Source organism: Salmo salar, chromosome ssa07 (assembly GCF_905237065.1).
Source record: "Salmo salar chromosome ssa07, Ssal_v3.1, whole genome shotgun sequence".
Lineage (NCBI taxonomy): Eukaryota > Metazoa > Chordata > Actinopteri > Salmoniformes > Salmonidae > Salmo > Salmo salar.
Window position 1 is genome coordinate 23,773,358 of NC_059448.1, and position 18,798 is coordinate 23,792,155.

General features: G+C 46.6%; 3 protein-coding genes across 5 annotated transcripts; 2 read left to right on the forward strand and 1 right to left on the reverse strand.

Moving 5' to 3' along the window:
- The first annotated feature begins 1,536 nt into the window (after window positions 1-1,536).
- On the forward strand, window positions 1,537-9,615 carry LOC106608832 (tetratricopeptide repeat protein 5). Of its 3 annotated transcripts, none has more exons than XR_001329593.2 (11): window positions 1,537-1,858; window positions 3,032-3,164; window positions 3,601-3,812; window positions 4,445-4,595; window positions 4,848-4,939; window positions 5,088-5,144; window positions 5,243-5,389; window positions 5,633-5,847; window positions 6,123-6,267; window positions 6,554-6,740; window positions 7,393-9,615. XR_001329593.2 is itself a non-coding variant. In XM_014207001.2 (11 exons), exons 2-11 carry the CDS (start codon window positions 1,796-1,798, stop codon window positions 6,671-6,673), a joined length of 1,335 nt encoding a protein of 444 aa, XP_014062476.1. In that variant the 5' UTR covers window positions 1,551-1,631; window positions 1,732-1,795; the 3' UTR covers window positions 6,674-9,615. The 3 variants fall into 3 exon arrangements, 2 of the variants coding, with proteins under 2 accessions (XP_014062476.1, XP_014062477.1); XM_014207001.2 differs by having other exon boundaries at window positions 1,551-1,631; window positions 1,732-1,858; window positions 6,554-9,615; XM_014207002.2 differs by adding an exon at window positions 2,523-2,660 and having other exon boundaries at window positions 1,697-1,858; window positions 6,554-9,615.
- On the reverse strand, window positions 7,080-8,949 carry ccnb1ip1 (cyclin B1 interacting protein 1). The gene is made up of 4 exons (XM_045721742.1): window positions 8,653-8,949; window positions 8,221-8,367; window positions 7,771-7,939; window positions 7,080-7,521 (listed from the first exon to the last, which is right to left on the reverse strand). Exons 1-4 carry the CDS (start codon window positions 8,947-8,949, stop codon window positions 7,352-7,354), a joined length of 783 nt encoding a protein of 260 aa, XP_045577698.1. The 3' UTR covers window positions 7,080-7,351.
- A 1,110-nt stretch (window positions 9,616-10,725) lies between the features above and the next one.
- LOC106608834 (sal-like protein 4) lies at window positions 10,726-18,051 on the forward strand. The gene is made up of 3 exons (XM_014207004.2): window positions 10,726-11,204; window positions 13,008-16,311; window positions 16,525-18,051. The coding sequence occupies exons 2-3, from the start codon at window positions 13,354-13,356 to the stop codon at window positions 16,657-16,659; spliced, it is 3,093 nt and encodes a 1,030-aa protein (XP_014062479.2). The 5' UTR covers window positions 10,726-11,204; window positions 13,008-13,353; the 3' UTR covers window positions 16,660-18,051.
- Window positions 18,052-18,798: the final 747 nt, after the last annotated feature.

Below are 18,798 nucleotides of genomic sequence, written 5' to 3' on the forward strand. Positions count from 1 at the left end.
ATAACTGTTTGGCCATAATGACCATCGTTATCTTTCGAGGAAAAAGGGGGATGCTTGCAAGCCGAAGAACACATTTTTACATTACATTTACATTACATTTTTGTCATTTAGCAGACGCTCTTATCTAGAGCGACTTACAGTAGTGAATGCATACATTTCATAAATTTTTTTCCCCGTACTGGTCCCCCGTGGGAATCGAACCCACAACCCTGGCATTGCAAACACCATGCTCTACCAACTGAGCCACACGGGACCACAGGGGTGGCAGCACCATGTTGTGAGGGTGCTTTGCTGCAGGAGGGACTTGTGCACTTCACAAAATAGATGGCATCATGAGGCAGAAAAATTATGTGGATATATTGAGGCAACATCTCAAGACATCAGTCAGGAAGTTAAAGTTTGGTCGCAAATGGGTCTTCCAAATGGACAATGACCCCAAGCATACTTCCAAAGTTGTGGCAAAATGGCTTAAGGACAACAAAGTCAAGGTATTGGAGTTGCCATCACAAAGCCCTGACCACAATCGTATAGAAAATGTGTGGGCAGAACTGAAAAAACGTCTGCGAGCAAGGAGGCCTACAAACCTGACTCAGTTACACCAGCTCTGTCAGGAGGAATGGGCCAAAATTCACCCAACTTATTGTGGGAAGCTTGTGGAAGGCTACCCAAACTGTTTGATCCAAGTTAAACAATTTAAAGGCAATGCTACCAAATACTAATTGAGTGTATGTAAACTTCTGACCCACTGGGAATAATACAAGTCGGAAGTCATTACCCACTGTAATGAAGAAATAAAAGCTGAAATAAATCACTCTTATTACTCTGACATTTCACATTCTTAAAATAAAGAGGTGATCCTAACTGACCTAAGACTTGGGAATTTTTACTAGGATTAAATGTCAGGAATTGTGAAAAACGGAGTTTAAATGTATTTGGCTAAGGTGTATGTAAACGTCTGACTTCAGCTGTAGTTAGCTAGCTAGCTCATTTAGCAGCTCATTAGAGTTAGCCTGCACTGTAGCTAGTTAGCGAATAATACATCGTTTTGTTTTTTTACATTTTCGAAATGTAACGTATTTATTTACTTGAATATGTTCTCCCAGCCATGTGGACAATTGGAAACAGGGCAGCAATGTTTGTTTGTCACCAGAGCATTTTAGAGTTGCAATGCTGAATTCTTGACGCACAATTGAACACGCTGCCAGCACGCCCACAAGCGAAATGGGCGGCCTAAGCGGCACGCGGCGATTTACCGCTATCTAGTGTACATGCTCGGTTAGTTTAGCGGGATAATGTGGCCCAATAGGTATGTGTGGACACGGCAACAACAATAAATTAATGGTTCCCTCTTGTTGGAGGGAAATCTAACGGGTAACTTTTTTTTTTTTTTTTTAATCATACGACTTTATTGCAAGTAGGATTTGTCACCTCGCAGAACTAGTTGAAATAATATGTTTAGGTTATGTTAAGTCGTGGCTATTTAAAATAAATAGATTTGTTAAAATGAGCAGAATGTGTTTTGGAAACCGACACATTTCCTGTTCGAAAGGGGATACTTCCGGCAAAACGCTTGTTTTAATGTCTCTGGTTCAACAACTATCCGAACTTAGTTCATTAGTTGGCAATCTGCGGTAAAATAAATAATAATACAAACTTCGATTTAGTACATTCACTAAATAAGAGTTGTTTAGCAACGAATATGTTAATATTCTCCTACTGCTGACCCCTTAGGCCAGCAGGTGCTGTGTTTTCAATTTAGTTTTCTCGAATTCTTCTTCCAACAACCACTGGAAAGATGGCGGAAGTGGATAAGGATGGTAATCCTGCGGCTGGGAAAGATGACTTACAGATCTTAAAGGTATTGCAAAAGATAATGCTATAATCCCTACATGTAATATATTGTCATGAGGTTTCTTAACCTGAGTATTTTAATGGTCTTGTCTAAAGTTAGATAACATCTTCCCTTTGATGGTAGCTAGTTAGCTCTCCTCCAGACTCGTTACTATAACAACTGACACCAACTGTCATATTAATCGACCAAAATCTGTTTGTGGTTGATTTTTAGCTATCTTCAACCCGAGTTGTTTGTCTCTAAATCTGCCGAGCCATTAGTTTTCTCTATATGTTTATGCATCAAGCTCCTCAGTTCGCTAGTTAACGTTAGCTAGCTAGCTTTGGATGGTGTGCATCGTTCTTAGTTACAATCTCTCTCCATCTAAATTACGTTGAACGTTTAGCTAGCTAAACTTGCTGCGTCATCATACCTCATAGCCCAAGATGTATTTTTTAAAGAGCCTACCGTTACTTCTTAAGGTCCAAGGTCTTTATATGATACAGTATCATAAGAGGTAGACTGTCTCTGGTAGATAAAGCAGCCAAATACTCCATCTAAACGTGAATTGATTCTAAATTGTGATACAGTTTTAGAAAAACAATGCCCATTACTTTCATATCAATGTTTTAACCGGCTTTATCACAGTTGTAGCCGACAGTATTTTTCAGTGACAACACATTTCTGGCAGCCTTCTTCCATTACACAGGTGTTCGGAGCATGCCAGATAGCTAATTAGCACAGGTTCTCCCTCTGTCTTCCGTCTGTCTACTGTAAACACTCCCTGTAACATGGATATACGATCTGTTGGAACACTAACCCAATAAAGGTGTGTATCAATGAAACATTCCTCACTGATATGAAATATACGGTCCTTTGCTTTCAAAACCCTACATGCATGTTAATGTTCAGACTTAACGTCGGGGGCTCTTAACAAAACTCACCCTTACAGAAGACGCCTTCTTCCAATAACTCTTATGTGTAATGTAATGGATCCCTCATTGCCAATGAGCATGCATGCACCCACTCATGCAAGGGTCCTAGCCTCATCAAGTACATTTGCAGTCCAGTCCTATTCAGCAACACATTGCAAAATCATATTATTGTATCATCATCTGCCTCTAATCATGCATCTAGTTTCTTTCTCTGGTATCAATACCATGGTATCAATACCAGTTTCCATCTCTGTTTCTGGGTCAGGAACTAGTGGATGAGTTGTATCATTTTCGGGATCATTACTTTGAGACTCACAGTGTGGAGGATGCAGGGAGGAAACAGAATGATGTGGCACAGGCGATGGAGAAGACTCTAACGAAGCTTAGGGAGAAAGAAGGTGAGATGACAGAACAGAAAAGGAAGGTGTGTTGTGATTTAGTAACTACACATGTAAAAATAATATACTGCCATTTTGCATGATCGCTTTGTATCCATTTGGCATTTTAATGTTTAGATACACATATTTTACTGCACTATTCAGTACTCACACTTGCCGAACTAGAGCGGGATCTCTTTATGCATTATTTATTCATCAATGACTTACATAACTAAGACTATTTGTGTCCACCCATCTCATCTAGTTTTATAAGCACTGTTGTCGTCCACCAGCCAGCTCTCTCATACAGTAGCAATTGAGCCTGGGGACGAGGTTACATAAGCACAGCGCTGGCTGAGTTTAGCTTTGCCTCCATTTGACATCTAATATCTGGGGTTACATCTTCAAACACAAAATAATTCAATTGACTACAGAATAATCTCTCTGTCTTCTCCAGAGTCGTATAAGCACAGCGCTGAGTTCCTGCTTCTGCGGGGCCGCTGCCTGGGGGTGGCTCCAGAGTTTAGCACCACCGCCGAGGAGTGCCTGTCCAGGGCCGTGAAGCTGGAACCTGGGCTGGTGGAGGGCTGGAATATCCTGGGGGAGCAGTATTGGAAGAAAGGAGACCTGACCACTGCCAAGACCTGCTTCACTGGAGCCCTGCAGCAGGTTAGCAACAATACAGTAGTAATACATTTTATTTGCATAGCTGCACGTTATTTAATTTATAGACCGCAGGAATCACAAAGCTCTTGAGGTTAACTGGAGAGAGTGATGTCAGTGTCGTGGTACTGTTATTGTGTTGAGAACAAAGTATTCAGTAGAGCCTTGCTGAGAGGATAACATGAATAGAATGCATGTAAAGTGTGCAACAGTGGTTATAGCCTTAGTCCTACACAAACAACAGCTGTTTCTCTCAGCCTTCCAAGCCATAGCTCTTCCTCTCCCGTTGTTTCCTTTCTTTGTCTCTCTCTTTCTTTTTACCTTCACATCTTTTGTTCACAAAGGTCTCTTTTATCTTCTATTGCTAAATCATTTAAATTGACCTACCCCCAAACCAATATCCATTTATTATATTTTTTTAAGGAGTTGGGCAATATTTTTTTGCTTTATTGAAGAGAGAGTGCAGTGATGGAAAGATGGGCACTATACAAGAAGGATTAGTCAAAGGGCAGTGTGCCAGATTGGAACCCATTCCAAATCTGGCATAATTGTGCTGGACCACACAGGCATCAATATCATTTATTATAATTTTTTTACTATCTGGATTATCCTCATCACATATATTTTCTCCCTCCCAGACTAAGAACAAGGTGTCTCTGCGCAGTCTGTCCATGGTGCTGAGGCAGCTACCGGGTGGGGGCGGTGATGAGCAGGGGAAGAGAGTCCTGGAGAGCGTGGACATGGCCAGGCAGGCTGTACAGCTGGACGTCACAGACGGCACCTCCTGGTGTGAGTATGATGGGTAGTCTCATAAGAGATATTCATATTTCACATGGGGTTACTGGGGTGGAGTATGGGTACAGTTACATACGTTGGAGGTGTGGATGGGTCTAAGCATGGTGGGAAATGATTTTGGCTGTAATTCACATTCTCAAAAGAGAGGATAAAAGAACAGCAGTTTATGTAAATGACTGGTATGAGAAGAATGTCTTATAGTGCTGAATATGAGTGGAACATTGAGTTATTGGTATTTTTTGACAGATATCCTAGGAAACGCCTACATCTCCCTGTTCTTCACCTGCGGACAGAATCCACAGATGTCTCAACAGGCTCTGAGTGCCTACGCACAGGCTGTGAGTGAATATTTCCACACGCACACCAAACTGGGTTGTTTTTACAAAAGCCTGCCTGGACAGTATGGGCAAGTCAATTTAATTCTCGGGCAATAATCATTGTTCAGCAACACTATATAATTCCTTTCCTCTCTGTTCTCTCTCTCAGGAGAAAGTGGACCGAACAGAAACCGCCAACCCTGATCTACACTTCAACAGAGCCACGGTAACACATTGTTTACATATTCTGATATGATTGTTACAATAGGCATGTGATAAAATGAATTCCGTTTGGAAAATGCATGATTGTGTCCGCTCCTTCAGCTGTTCCAGTATGAGGAGATGTTTGGGTCTGCGCTGGGGGGGTACAGTCGGGCTGCGGCCCTGGACCCCGCGTGGGAAGAGCCTCCAGAGAGGGAGAGGCAGCTGCTGGAATACCTGGAGAAACTCACAGCACTCACAGAGAACAAGGTAGGACAGGAGAACCACTCACATTCTCATAGATAAACTGCACAGGGAACATCAGTCTCCAACCGACATCTATCAGCAGTTCATGGGATCTGTCTAGGATATAAACTCAATAAATAAATAAATACAAACGCATTTCTTATTACCATTCATTGACGCAAAGGAAAGTGTTATAAATCACCAGTAGGTGGCGCCAGAGTACTATGCTTTCCCACTGGTTAGTCTGCTACTCTTTCACCCCTACAGGGGAAGGTGAAGGCCCGGCGCCTGCGGACGATGCTCTCCAACCTCAGCACGTCGGCCCTGGGGCCGTGCTCCTCCCCTCAGTTCCGCTCCCCCGCAGGCCGCGTTGGGAGCCTGGAGCCCCGCAACCTGTCTGCCCTGGCACACGGCCACAACACTGGGGTGGCTGCCCTGGGCAAGGTGGTGTTCAGCCTGGCCTCCGAGGGACGCATGGCCTTGTGAGTCTACCTTCTAGTGATAGAATGCTATCTGTAATGTGGGACCTGCTGTGCACTTTGTGTGTCTGTTTGCATACATGTTTCTTTATGCATTTAAAGAATGATAGATAGCGTTTTGTGTCCCTTTGCTTAATTATGAATGTTTTTCTCCATACCATACAGTGCATTCCCTTCGTTGAACATGAAGTTTTATGATGAGTTGTCCTCTTACTGTACATTCTCTATGGTGGATAGACAGTAATGTGACTGTCTCTCTCTCTCTCTCTCTCTCCCAGTACGTTTGGCATGGTGGACAGTGAGGAGACGTGCTGCGTGATCATGGTTTATAATACAGCAGACAGTTGGGGTGTTCTGATTGGCGACTCAGTGGTCATCCCGGAGCCCCAGGTCAAACGCCACAGTGTAGCCCACAACAACCAGGTCAGTCTCTCTTTCTCTCTCTCTCAGCTAACATGGACCACTGCACACTTGTGATAGGAATGTTATAACATTGTGAAAACAGGTCAGTGTCGACAACAACATGCAGTACTTGTGCTATAAACATACACAAAGCATCTGACTAGAATACAAACTGTGATTGCACTGTCCAAAGATGGAAATCCTCTCTGCATTTGTTAATGTAACATCATACCTAACGCAAATCTTGATACTCGCAACATTTCTGATTCTCTGATCTATTCTCTCTTCTCCCCTGTGCCTCCTGCAGACGTTTGACTTCCGCAGTATACGAGTGGACTCTCCCCTACTCCTCATCGTCAATGGCAAGAGACAGAATGTCCAGGCTCAGACTGCAGCCTCCGTCAGTTACAAGCCCCAGAGTGAATGAGAGGAGGGGGGCAGCGGAGGGAAGAAGCATGATGAGCGAGTGCCTGTTTTTCAAAATGTTTTCATGTGTGAGTTTTGTAAATAGTAGATCCTTGTTATGTTAAAGTCTTTAGGAATACACTGTTTGTACATATTTTTAAATATTTCTTTTTTTTTTGTATTTTGTGGGAGGGAGGCCGGGGCGATTTTGTAAATGACTGACTACAATATGATCATTCATTGCGATGACAATGGTGTCTTTTGTGTTCAAGACATTAAGACAAACATCCCCATTCCCCAAATATTGTCTTTCTCCAATGTGGACATGATTTCACATGCATGCTTTATATAGTTGATCCTCTTTCACTGGAAGGTAGTTAAACCTTTCAGTGAAAAATACCATTTTAGTAGAATAACATGCAACTTTCTTACAATGGTCATGCTGAATTTTATTGACAAAATAAGTGCAATGCAAACATAAATGTTGTATCAGAGCATTTCATCAAGATACAGTAACTTCAGGTAAGAAAAAGGCAACTACAATATGAATATCAAACCATCCTTAGATAACCTGACAGTCTACACTATGATAATGCTGTCATTGATCCAGCAGCCAGGTACCCAACCAGCGTTGCCTCAGTCAGAAATATAATTATTCTATTCATTCTAATCCTGGAGTTGTAGAATTGTAATTCTAGTCTCAGTACTTCTTGAGTAAGGCCCGGCCCCTGTCTCTGGCAGGAGAGCTGAACTGGAAGAAGGTCTTGGCTCCAGCGTCGGGCTCCAGGGAGGAGAAAAGGCGGCTGTCCCCTTCAGGGCCCATGCCCAGGAAGTGAGGACTCCCCCGGGGAGAGGATTGCCTGACCACCCCTGGGAAACGGGTAGGGGGTTGAATCTCCAGACCTGGTATTCTCTACGCCCCTTTTATACGTTTTCTTTTTAACCAATCCTTGCAATCCTTGATTTTAACCAATCCTTGGGGGAAAGCCCTGAGTTGAGACAAGCAAGCTGAACTCAAACTTTCAGGCAAATTCCTAACGACATACACACATTATTTTACACAGACAGAACTCCGAGATGCGTCTCTCAACAGGATTCAGACCCTACTCCCTCTCTAACCTGTGTTGAACTCCGGGGGTCCTGGCTGGCGTGGTGCCTCTCTGTCCCCCACCACCATGTTGCGTAGCCTCAGCGAGTCATAGAGCCCCTGTAGCTTCTGGTACTGTCTGTTCCTCTCCATCAGACGCTCTGACACTTCACTGTACTTCCTCTTGTACTCCTCCATCACCTGAAAGAGACGAGGCATACCAAGGAGATGGAGGGCGATAACGAGGTAGAGTATATAGAAGGCTAAATAAAAGTGATTGGGTTATGGTTAGGGCTGAGCATTCATTTCGGATGGTGAAGGGCCACAGTGGGTGGCTGGGTGCAGGGCATTTGTTCCCGGCCGAGCAGCACTAATTGTGATGAGTTGAATCAGGTGTTAGTGTCCAAATGGAGCAAAAGCCTGCACCCAATAGGAGACTAAGCTTGCCCACTCCAGGGTCTGATGTGACGTAAAGGTGGTACCTTCTTCAGTGAGGTGACCTCCCCTCTCATGGCATTGAGCTCCAGCTCTCTGCTCTGGTTCTGCTGGGTCAGCACCTTCTCCATCTGTTTCACCTGACCCTCGGCCCGGGACAGACTGTACTCCTGGAACATACGCTCCTGGTGCACCTGCAACACACACACATGCACACGCATGTCAGACACAAGCACACACACCGTGAGAAGGTGATGGTATAAGATCGATTTGACACTCCCATTTCTTGAATTGTGTCCTTCATCCCTTGTCCTGGGGACCCACAGGGTGTGCAGGCTTGGTTTGAGCAGTAGAATCAGGTGTGTTAGTACCAGGCTGGAACAAAAGCCTGCACACCTGGAGGGTTTCCTGGACCAGGCCTGAGATAAACAATGGAGTAATTACATACAGTGAATGTCATAGGCAACACACTGACATACCTGGTAAGTCCAGAAAGCCAGGGCACGGGCGCTTATGTCCAGCACTGTCTCTGGCCTCAGTCCCGCCAACACCATGGCCTTGTACTCCTCAGATGGCGACAGCTCAGTGCGCACAATGTCCAGCTTCCCCGAGAGTGCAGAGGAGCAGGCCGGGCATATTGCCGGGGAGCGGCTGAACTCTCCGGATCCATGTTGGTCACAGAAGGCGTGAGAGCAAGCTGTGACCCAGGCGAAACCACACAGCTTCGCCCGACACTTTGGGTAGTTGCAGAGCAGAGTGTCGTCGCACATAGACATGGCTGTCGGGGACAAGAACAACTTGGTGAAACTTCACAGACACTCACTTCACACACAGAGGTTGATGATGTAAAGTTTCGTTGATGATGTAACGTGTCGCAATAGAAGGTACGCAACGTCCAACCTCTGCCATCCTTAGCATACTAGCATGCTAGCTAACTGTCTCGCCACACATACTGCTACTACAAAATACGTGTAACGTTAGTTCTAACATTTCTTTCTGAAATTAGTAGCTAGCTACAACTCTATAAAAATGTAGCTGTTTACGATACTCAATGGGTTCAACAAACGTACTTGTTTAATTGGGCTAAAGTTGGACGTTTGAGGAATGTTTTGATGCTAAAGGTTTACTAGCTAGCTACAGTACATGTCTGAAGCGGGCTCGAATGAAAATTCTGATTGGCTTGCTAGAAATTTCAAGGGACCAATCAAATATGTCCTTTATTATAGACGTAATAAAATAGGTATTACTCGTTAAGACTTATGTAGTCAAAACTAAAGTTAAATATTTTCCTTAATAATAATAAGGAAGGATAATTACAAGTTTGAGTTCTGTTGGTAAAATGATGCATTGTTTGTAAAGGGCTTGTAATTAGCATTGTATTGTAAGGTTTACACCTGTTGTATTCGGCGCATGTGACAAATAAAATGTGATTTGAAAGTGCATCCATTTTTACTAGTGGAATTTTTGGTAACGTTTTGCCTATTCATGTTTGGAATACTTGATTCGTTTTTTTATACAGGTTGATGCTATGCTTTTAATTGACTTGGCATTGGTTTAATCCTCACACATCTTTGTACAATCATTGTATTTACCATGCTATTAATGATTTTGGTTCCATGTAACCAGCCTTTTGCTGTTCATTCCTGTCCACCATGTATTGAGTGGGACATGTATGCGAGACACCTACTTAAAAAAGGGTCCCTTTTCTCTCTCTCTCTTTTTTATCCCTCCTCCACGTGGTACAGGAGTAAAGGCGGGGGGTGAAAGAGGGCATTGTGCTGGAGCAGCACTGGATCCGGGGGTTCATAGTGAGAGAGAAGAGGTGCTCACTCAACTGTGTCCAGTGCGCCATTGTCGTAGATTCCCATCTATTCTCTGCCTTTTAAATAAAGCTCTGCCTGCGCACCAGGACACTGGTAGAAGGGGGGGGGGCTGTGCGTAGAGTGACATGGAATGGTACACATGCATGTTCTGATGCGGAATGGATGGAACCGCTTCAACAGTCTCTCACCAGCTCTTTGTTGATAATTAGCCATATGTAAATCTGTGTGCAAATGTGCCCATTCATTCTGCAACGGTTGGCCTATATGATCCCTCTTGCCCTCTCCGTGAATAATTAGCACATAATGATCACATATATTGCAATGGTAAGGCTATTATTATTACCCAGTCTCTTGACCACTTGTAGAGTAAACTAGGATCATTTAGCTACCACAAATAGAATCAGGATTTCGTGTATTTGTTAAGGATTCTGATTTTGTTATTTATTAACCTATCTACAAAGGCTAGTACAAACATTTGCTATCACTTAATTCCCCCAAATGTTGTGCCAAAAATAATGGTCCATGAACTAGGCAACATTTCAAAGTTCGTCAATAAATTGTAGTTGAATGGGTTCAAACAGCATGCAACAAGTAAAGTCATATATTTGATTTATTCATGTGGATTTTAACACCCTTATGATGATATTTGATTGAGAGTTCAGTGATGGCGTGAAGGAAATACAGAGAGAAAAGGGAAAACCAGGGAGTCGGTGTTCCGCGCCATTGAAATGCAAATAGCAGTGAGGAACACGAAGAGATTGTATGTGTGTGTGTGCATGTTATTATGTGTGCCTGCGTAGGCTATGTGTATGCAAGGGAGCGGGGGTGGGGGTGCCTCAAATTGGGCAAGTTTGGAGAGCGAGAGACGATTTTTAGCAAAATAGCCACACGCACTAACGGCAGCCTCATATGACACGGTGCGTTTATACGGATTTCTATTTCTACCACTCTTTGTTTTCCTACGTGCAAGGGATAAACATTCGATAACGTCATCTAGATGCAGACTGGACATTCACATTTTCCTGAAATTTGAGTTTTGACGGATTCTGGAACTCGAAGCCTACAAGTGCTTAAAGTGGCCAGTGCTGTTTAATCGGCTGATGCCCCCTTTCTTTCTGTCTCCTCGTGAATCATGTCACGCCGGAAGCAGAAACGACCCCAGCAGCTCGTTAACTCGGACCCGGGGGGCACGCGGTTACTATCGCACGGTGAGAAAAGTTTATTATGGGCATTCTAAGGCATGCATATGTTTTCATTCCTAGGATATTCCTATAGTTCTATGAATGAATGAAGCGACAAGAAAAGTTACAGGTTGGAATTTACAACTATAATGGTGATCAATAGGGTTAAATAAGGTAACGTTAGATAAGGTGGAGAAACATGATTGAAAATCCCGCTAGAGAGTAGGACTAAAGATACAAGTTGTTTATTTTAATATAGATGCACTTTATATATGTCAATTCCTCCTCGCATATTTATTTTCACATCTAGAAAGTCATTTTACTCAGGTGATCAATCATCATAACATGATCTGTGTATGTCTGTGTTTTATGTTTGCATATTTTATATTTACAAAAAGTCATTGCCTCTTGCAATAAATGAGAGTTTAGTGGATTTCTCAGTCTGCTTTAGCTCTGCAATGGGCCCCAGTAGGGGAGAGCTCCAGGTATGAGGGCTAGCCCTGTAAACTTGTCCCTGTGATCTGGATGGTAAAATCCATCTGTGGCCATTTCCCTGTGATGCTTAGTCCTCTAGGAAACTAGCAGTCTGCTCAGAATGACTACTGGAGGTCTTTCATTACTTAGAGGAAAGTCTCCCTATTCACCAACAATAAAGCTGGATCGGAGGGTGGAAGGAGAGGTGGAGGAGGGGTCTTTTTGGTAAAGTTAATCTCTCTCCTTGTTCTCTTCTTCTCTCCATGCTTTTCTCCCTCATGTTTCATTTCCTCCTTGCCCCCCCCCTGAATGCTCACTGCTGAATGCTTCCCTCTCTACCCCCAACTCTATTGACTGTATACACCTACCCAGTTGGGGGGCTCAGTGTGTAAAATGCAGCGGGGGGAGAATGCAGAATGCATGCACCTTCAATCGTATTGCATTTGCTGCACAAACACACCTTAAAAATACGAATGACTTTTTAGAACTTCTGCAGGTAAATTTCCACAGGGAGGAACTTGTTTCAAAGGAACTGGTTTTGAACACCTTGAATTCTGCGAAAAGAACCAAGACTGACTATTTGGCAGCAGTAGTACAGTCATTAATACCATCACTATCCCTCTAGGAGGGAATAGTTAGTTTGTCTTTCCATTGTCCCCCCCTTCTTTTGTTTCTCTCTTTCTCACTCTGTGCTCAAGATTCTGAAAGAATTTGACCCCAGCTCTAAAGATCTGAGGAGTAGACCAATCACAAGCCTCTGGACAGTGCCCAGAACTCTTAGCGTGTCCCGACCTCTGACCCCTGATGTGACGTCAGGGGGGAAGGGTGAATAGGGAGATGAAAGACGTGAACTGCTGGAGTGAGGGGCGGGTTAGAAGGGGTTATGGGTTTTCTTGGCTATGGCCATTGTCCTTTTAAACGTGTTTCCATAGCAACAAGGTGGTTTGTGTTGTCAGAAGATGTTTGGAGAGTTTTCCTCAGGAAAGAAGTAGAGTGGACAGAAGACAAGATAATGTAAGGGGAAAGACTGTGACTCTCGGCATGTTTGTAGACTATTTATCAATGTTTGCTAATGCATTGCTTTACATGAGAAGACTGAAGCTTTAAGCTTGAATTTAATATGAAAACATTAGCAATTGTTGTAATCAATGATTACAGTTAAAAGTTAGGACTTATAGACTTACATTGAGCTCCCACTTCAATTCCATAAAGAATGAGGCTCGCACCCTGTCTTTCATGGTTCTTATGAGGACTTAACATTAACAATTTGATCATGAAACTGAACTTTTCATTTGGTTGAATAGAGGGATGAAAAGGCACCAGTCCTAATCCTTCTGTTTCTCTTTCTGTCCATAGATGACCAGCTGTCAGCAAAGTCACCGTGCATGTCTCTAGGCTCAGAACTGACCTCATCTGGGTCCTCCTCGTCCTCCCCCACCTCGCTCGAAGGCCGACAGCCCCCCCTGGCCCCTCGGCCGTCCCCCGGGGGTCTCCACGCGCCCTCCCTCCCCAGCGAAAGCTCTCCGCCCCCACACTGGCCCAGCCACATCGCCCCTACACCACCTCTCTTCCCAACACCCACTCATCCCTCTCTCCAGACTTCCCTCACCCCTCTTTATCCTCCCAGACCCAATCCCTGCCACTCAACCTCAATCAGACATCGGGCCACCCCCTCTCCCATCAGGCCCACTCCCACGCCACTATGACCTCACCACAGATGGGCAGCTCTGCCACCATCACTACCTCCTCCTTGTCCTCCTCGTCTAGCCTCCCTCCCCGCCGGGAGAGCACCAGTCCTGGGCATCAGAATGGCTCCAGCCCCCTGGTGCCAGGGCTAGGCCAGATCCAGGTGCCACCGACCCTGGCTGTGCTCCTGGAGGAGCTGAGGGTGCTGCAGCAGAGGCAGATCCACCAGATGCAGATGACTGAGGAGATCTGTAGGCATGTTCTCCGGTTAGGAGGGGCCATCTATACCCAAGACACCTCCCAGGCTGGTAGTGGAGAGAAGAACCAAATACCTACAGCAGGGTCCCCCTCCCCACCACATCATCCCTGCTCTGCCCCTGTCCCATCCTCGTCCTCCCCTCTCCTGGCCGGCCTCCCCTCCCTCCTCCCCCAGCTCACTGTGTCCAAGCCCAGCCTCTCCTCTCACACTAATGGGAGCAGAGCCCCAAACTCCTTTACCTCGCCCTCATCCTCTTCCTCCACCACTTGGAGCTCCTCGATAGCCTCCTCCATGCATCCTCTGTCCCTGGGTCTCCCCCCGCACTATCTCCACGAGAAATCCTCCAACACCTCCCCCTTTGGCCACAGCAACGGGGTCAGCTTCCCCACCCCGCCCCTCCCCACCTCCAGCCACTCCCAGGACCACCTGCTGCAGTCCAGCTCCTCCCTGGGGTCCTTGTCCTCAGCAGGACGTCCTCAGCATGCCTGTAAGTTTTGTGGGAAGGTCTTGAGCAGTGATTCCTCGCTACAAATCCACCTGCGCTCCCACACAGGTGAGAGGCCCTACCATTGTCCCGTCTGCCTCAGTCGCTTCACCACCCGCGGGAACCTCAAGGCCCACTTCCTGCGTCACCGCGAGCAGAACCCTGAGCTGTCGCTCTCGCTCCTCCCCCCGGCTCTGGAGCAGCCCAGCCCTGCCCCCGTCGCCGCCACCACCGGCCAGAGACGTAGGAAGCGCCGGGCCGAAGACGAGGAGCCGCCGTTCGGAGGCGTGAAAGGAATGACGGAGGGAATGGCGCTCGGTTTCCTTTCCGGGGTGTCTCCTCGCCCCTCCCCTTCCTCTATACCTATGCCACCCAGTATGGATATGGCACTGTTGTCCACTGCTCACTCCCTTTTACAGCTGAACAGGGCCTCTGCTGCAGCAGGCAGCGCCTCAGGTAGTGTGTTACCGCCATCCTCCATGGGTGGTCAGTTCAAAGGGGCGAAGCAGCAGAGGTTTGATGAGAACACCCCTCCACACTCCGCCCTCCAACCAGGTTCCCCCTACTCCCAGCTGGCCCACTTCCCCAAAATCCTCTTCCCCGGAGGACCCTCGCCCCACCACCTCGCCCTCCTCCGTCCCCCGGGGACCCACCCCTCTACCTCCCATCTCACCTCCCCCCACACCCAGCTTCCCTTCCCTCCCTATCCTAAACTCCCCACGTCCTCCCCCTCCTCCTCCTCCACCACCTCCTTCACCCAAACCTCCGACACCTCCAAGTTGCAGCGACTGGTCCAGAAGTTGGAGAAGCAGCCCCAGGGCGGGGGCCAGTTTTCCTCCTGCGGCCCAGCAGACGGCTCCTCAAACGGGGACACCCACGGCCACGACCTGACCACAAGCTCCAGCGCCTACCGCAGGGAGATGATGGCAGCCCTGGGCCTTGGCCCCAACCCCAACACTGAGTCCATGGTGAACAGCCGGGGACAGGGTCTCCCTGTATCCACCAATCCCGCCCTGGCCCCTAACCAGTGTGGGGTGTGCCTGCGGGTGCTCTCCTGCCCCAGGGCCCTGAGTCTCCACCAGGCCACCCACCTGGGTGAACGCCCCTTCCCCTGTAAGCTGTGTGGACGCTCCTTCTCCACTAAAGGAAGCCTGAGGGCCCACCTCGCCACCCACCGTGCCCGCCCGCCCAACGCCCGCACCCAGAACTCCTGCCCGCTGTGCCCGCGCAAGTTCACCAATGCCCTGGTGCTGCAGCACCACATCCGCATGCACCTGGGGGGCCAGATACCCCCAGGGGGAGAGGGGGAGGAAGGTACAGATATGACCCAAGAAGATCTGGGCCAAATGACCACAGCCTCTCCATCCAAACCCTCCAGCCTCCAAGGCCTGCACCCCCTGTCTTTAAAAATGACCAGCTCCATCTCTAACCCTGACTCGCTGGTCAGCAGCTTAGACTTCGGAGGTCCGGCAACCAAGCAATCCCAGGCAGCTGACCCGAGCCCCCTTATAGAGGGGGAGTGTGAACCCTCGCCCTCCACGGCCAGCATTAGCCCACCTCTGACCCATAATCCCTCCCCAGAAGACCCCATGCTCCTGGGGGAAAGATCTGAGTCGGACTCCGGCCCGTCTGCAGCCTCTGTGGAAGACTTGCAAGACTCCCCAGCTGACCTTTCGAACGCCAGCCCAATTAGTCTACCCAAGACATCCTTGACCAGCTCCTTGCCAGCCTCAGTGGGGAATGGTGAGGAAGAGGAGGAGGAAAACATTCCCCTTGCCCTCTGTGTCTCTAGACCAGCTTTGGATACTGATGGCTCTGGCTCAACCACAGTGAACCAGACCAACTCTCCAGATGGACTCATCCCCAGTCCTGAATCTGATTCCACCCCGAACTCCCCTGCCACCCTCAACCCCTCACCCACGCTTACCCCTCCTGCCAGCCCTAAAGCAGCTTCAGAGCCAGCCCAGTCCCCCAGTATCACCCCACCGGAGCCCAGTCCTGAAGGGGAGACAGACACACTTGAAGAGGCGAGTGAGAGCACAGCATCCAGAGATACCTCATCGGTCGAGGGGCCTGAGAGAGAGAAGCGGACCCCTAGCTCCACGGAGGAGAGTGATAGGGCTCCAGAGGAACCAGAGGCCTCCCAGCTAGCCACCCCAGCCTCAACACCCTCCAAACCCTACTCCTGCACCATGTGTGGGAAGGCATACGCCAGTCGCAGTGGATTAAAGGTCTAAAAAGCATAAGATAAGGATAGAATTTATTAGTACCATATGTTCTTATGGATATGCAGAACACTTGACAGAAGCTAACTTTTGATTCTTGAGATTGGAAAATTAAAATAGTGTGGTGCAATCGCTCTATTTCTTATGTTTTCCTGTGTTTGTTTGTGTTATGTTAGCAAATATATTCTAATTCAAGTTATGTTCTGTTTCCATCAACAGGGACACATGAAGACACACCCTGTGTTGACCAACGTTCCCACCGAGAATCCTCCTCCCGCCACCCTGACCAATGACAATGAAACTACGGAGGATCCGAGTTCGGGCTCAGCCAATGGAAAGGAGGATGAAAAGTAACGATTGGCCAAAGCTCCTGAGAAACGTGTTACCTTAGAGAATCAGCCAATCACTGCTGCATCTGGGAAGGAAGCAGAGAAACCTGTGCACACTACTGAGTAAAAAGACATGATTGGCTGCTTAATGGCACCAGTCAGTTTTTTTTAAGGCCCTGACAAGGGAATGTATTTTCTTCATGTAATTAGAATTGATTCTAGAACGATTGATTTTAATTCTGTGTAGTTTTGGTACTAGTCAGTTGGGTCTATTTAGAAGGTTAGATTGTTGTGAAGTTTTAATTCAGTCGGCATGGTTACGATATCACTATCTCAAAGAACACAATGAGGCCTTATTGACAACATGATGTCACCGAATTGTCTTGTAGCGTAACGGCAACCAGTTCCGTTATGCGTGTCGGAATCGCAATTGAATAGATGAGCAGGGATGTATGTTTTGGAGAGCAGCTAGTTCTAGTCAAACATATGAATGAAATTCACATTTTTGAATTCTAAAATGGGGATGAAGTGAAGGAGAGAAAAAAATGTGTTTTCACTCTTTAGGATCTATGGTACGATCTCCATACCAAAACAGGCCAGCGTAGTAGTGGCCGTTTCCTTGTATATATAAACCCTGTTACTGTTTGTAGTTCTTTTTTTTTTACTGACTTTTTTAAACTGTCTTGCTGCTGTACTGATGTTTCAATGGAGTTGCACTGACTGTCTACACTACTGTCTATTCATCCGTTGAAACAGAGATTATGATGGTGATGATGATTGCGTTACATTGACCAGTCCGTACATACAATGTATTTTGGCAATCCTGGTTCCTGCCGTTGTGAGTGACCATGCAGCAGGAACCTGAGAAATGAACAATGATGACTTATATCAGTGATTGTAATTGGTTTATCCATAATTTATTGGATATATCTGCACAGGGACATACAGAAGTAGCCTGACAGCCAAATAGATTGTGTTATGTTTCACTGTTGTGAAGTTTTGGTACCAGGCTAGTGTTGAAGTATAGCAGAAACTGGTGTATAAATCAACGGAACCTCCCGAGGACCAGGATGAACTATGTCGGGTGGATAACCTCATCCCTCCATGTCTGTTGTCTCTTTCCTCTTCCCTTTCTCTTTCTCTCCTCCTCTTCCCTCTCACCCTCCCCCTGTTCCCTCTTACCTCATCTTCCTTCTCTCCCCCTCTCTCTCAAAGCACTTGAGAGTTCAAGTTTTCTGCCCTGCAGAAATTGTCTGCTCTGTTTCCTACATTAGATCACTTTAGTTTTAGTACTTTATTTTGCCTTCGTATGTTTTTTCCCAACCATTATTTTTTGTAGTTATGATGATAACATGTGCTTCCCATATTTTTTATGTAAAAAAACAGAAAATAAAATACTTCTGATGGTGAAAACGTAGCCTTTTGGTTGTCCGTCTGTGTATATTGTTTATCACTCTGTCTGTCTCAGTATAGCTGGTCGGAGACTATTCATCTATCTGTTTAAGTATTCTGTTTGCATGTCGACATGTTCTGTATGTCGGAGTGTGCTCTGTCTCACTGTTTGTCTCAGCGCTCTGTATGTCTGGCTGTCTGTCTCAGTTCCTTTGATTGGACGCTATAGCCTTCTACTTATTCTGCCTTTTTTGGCCTCACTTTCTTTTTGTATGTTTCAGTTCCTCGGTGGTTCTGGGGTGTGTGTGTGTGTGTGTGTGTGTGTGTGTGTGTGTGTGTGTGTGTGTGTGTGTGTGTGTGTGCGTGCGTGCGTGCCTGTGTGTGTGTGAAAGGGATAATCAGTGCTTGTGTGATTGAAAGTGCAGCTGTAGAGGCCCCCCTCACCCCCCTTCTTTCTCTCTGTCATACTCTCTTTCATACTCACCCTCTTTCATTTTCTCTTTCATTTTCCCTCTCTCTCTGTCCTCCCCCTCCCAGTGTAATAGTCTGACACATAGGAAGCTTTAATCCTTACACAATGATAGCCCCCCCCAAGCGACAGTGAGCGGGACAGGGGGCAGCACACACAGAGACCTGGACCAGCTGTCCCCAAAATGGCCGCCTTAATCCTCCAACCACCCTTCCCACTAGCTGGGGCTCCTAAAACCATGACAACCGGTAACCAAGGAGAGGAATTTGGGAGCAGAAAGGGGAGAGAGACAAAGGGCTGAAA

What these genes read in the sequence shown, in the direction of transcription:
- LOC106608832 (XM_014207001.2), top strand. Translation starts at nt 1,796, where the DNA reads ATGGCGGAAGTGGATAAGGATGGTAATCCTGCGGCTGGGAAAGATGAC. An exon ending in TCACTGGAGCCCTGCAGCAG is followed by an intron (nt 3,813 to 4,444) that starts GTTAGCAACAAT and finishes TCTCCCTCCCAG; the next exon opens with ACTAAGAACAAGGTGTCTCT. An exon ending in TACACTTCAACAGAGCCACG is followed by an intron (nt 5,145 to 5,242) that starts GTAACACATTGT and finishes CCGCTCCTTCAG; the next exon opens with CTGTTCCAGTATGAGGAGAT.
- ccnb1ip1 (XM_045721742.1), bottom strand. Translation starts at nt 8,949, where the DNA reads ATGTCTATGTGCGACGACACTCTGCTCTGCAACTACCCAAAGTGTCGG. An exon ending in TGGCTTTCTGGACTTACCAG is followed by an intron (nt 8,368 to 8,652) that starts GTATGTCAGTGT and finishes TGTGTGTTGCAG; the next exon opens with GTGCACCAGGAGCGTATGTT. An exon ending in ACCCCCGGAGTTCAACACAG is followed by an intron (nt 7,522 to 7,770) that starts GTTAGAGAGGGA and finishes CCCGTTTCCCAG; the next exon opens with GGGTGGTCAGGCAATCCTCT.
- LOC106608834 (XM_014207004.2), top strand. Translation starts at nt 13,354, where the DNA reads ATGACCTCACCACAGATGGGCAGCTCTGCCACCATCACTACCTCCTCC. An exon ending in CCAGTCGCAGTGGATTAAAG is followed by an intron (nt 16,312 to 16,524) that starts GTCTAAAAAGCA and finishes TTCCATCAACAG; the next exon opens with GGACACATGAAGACACACCC.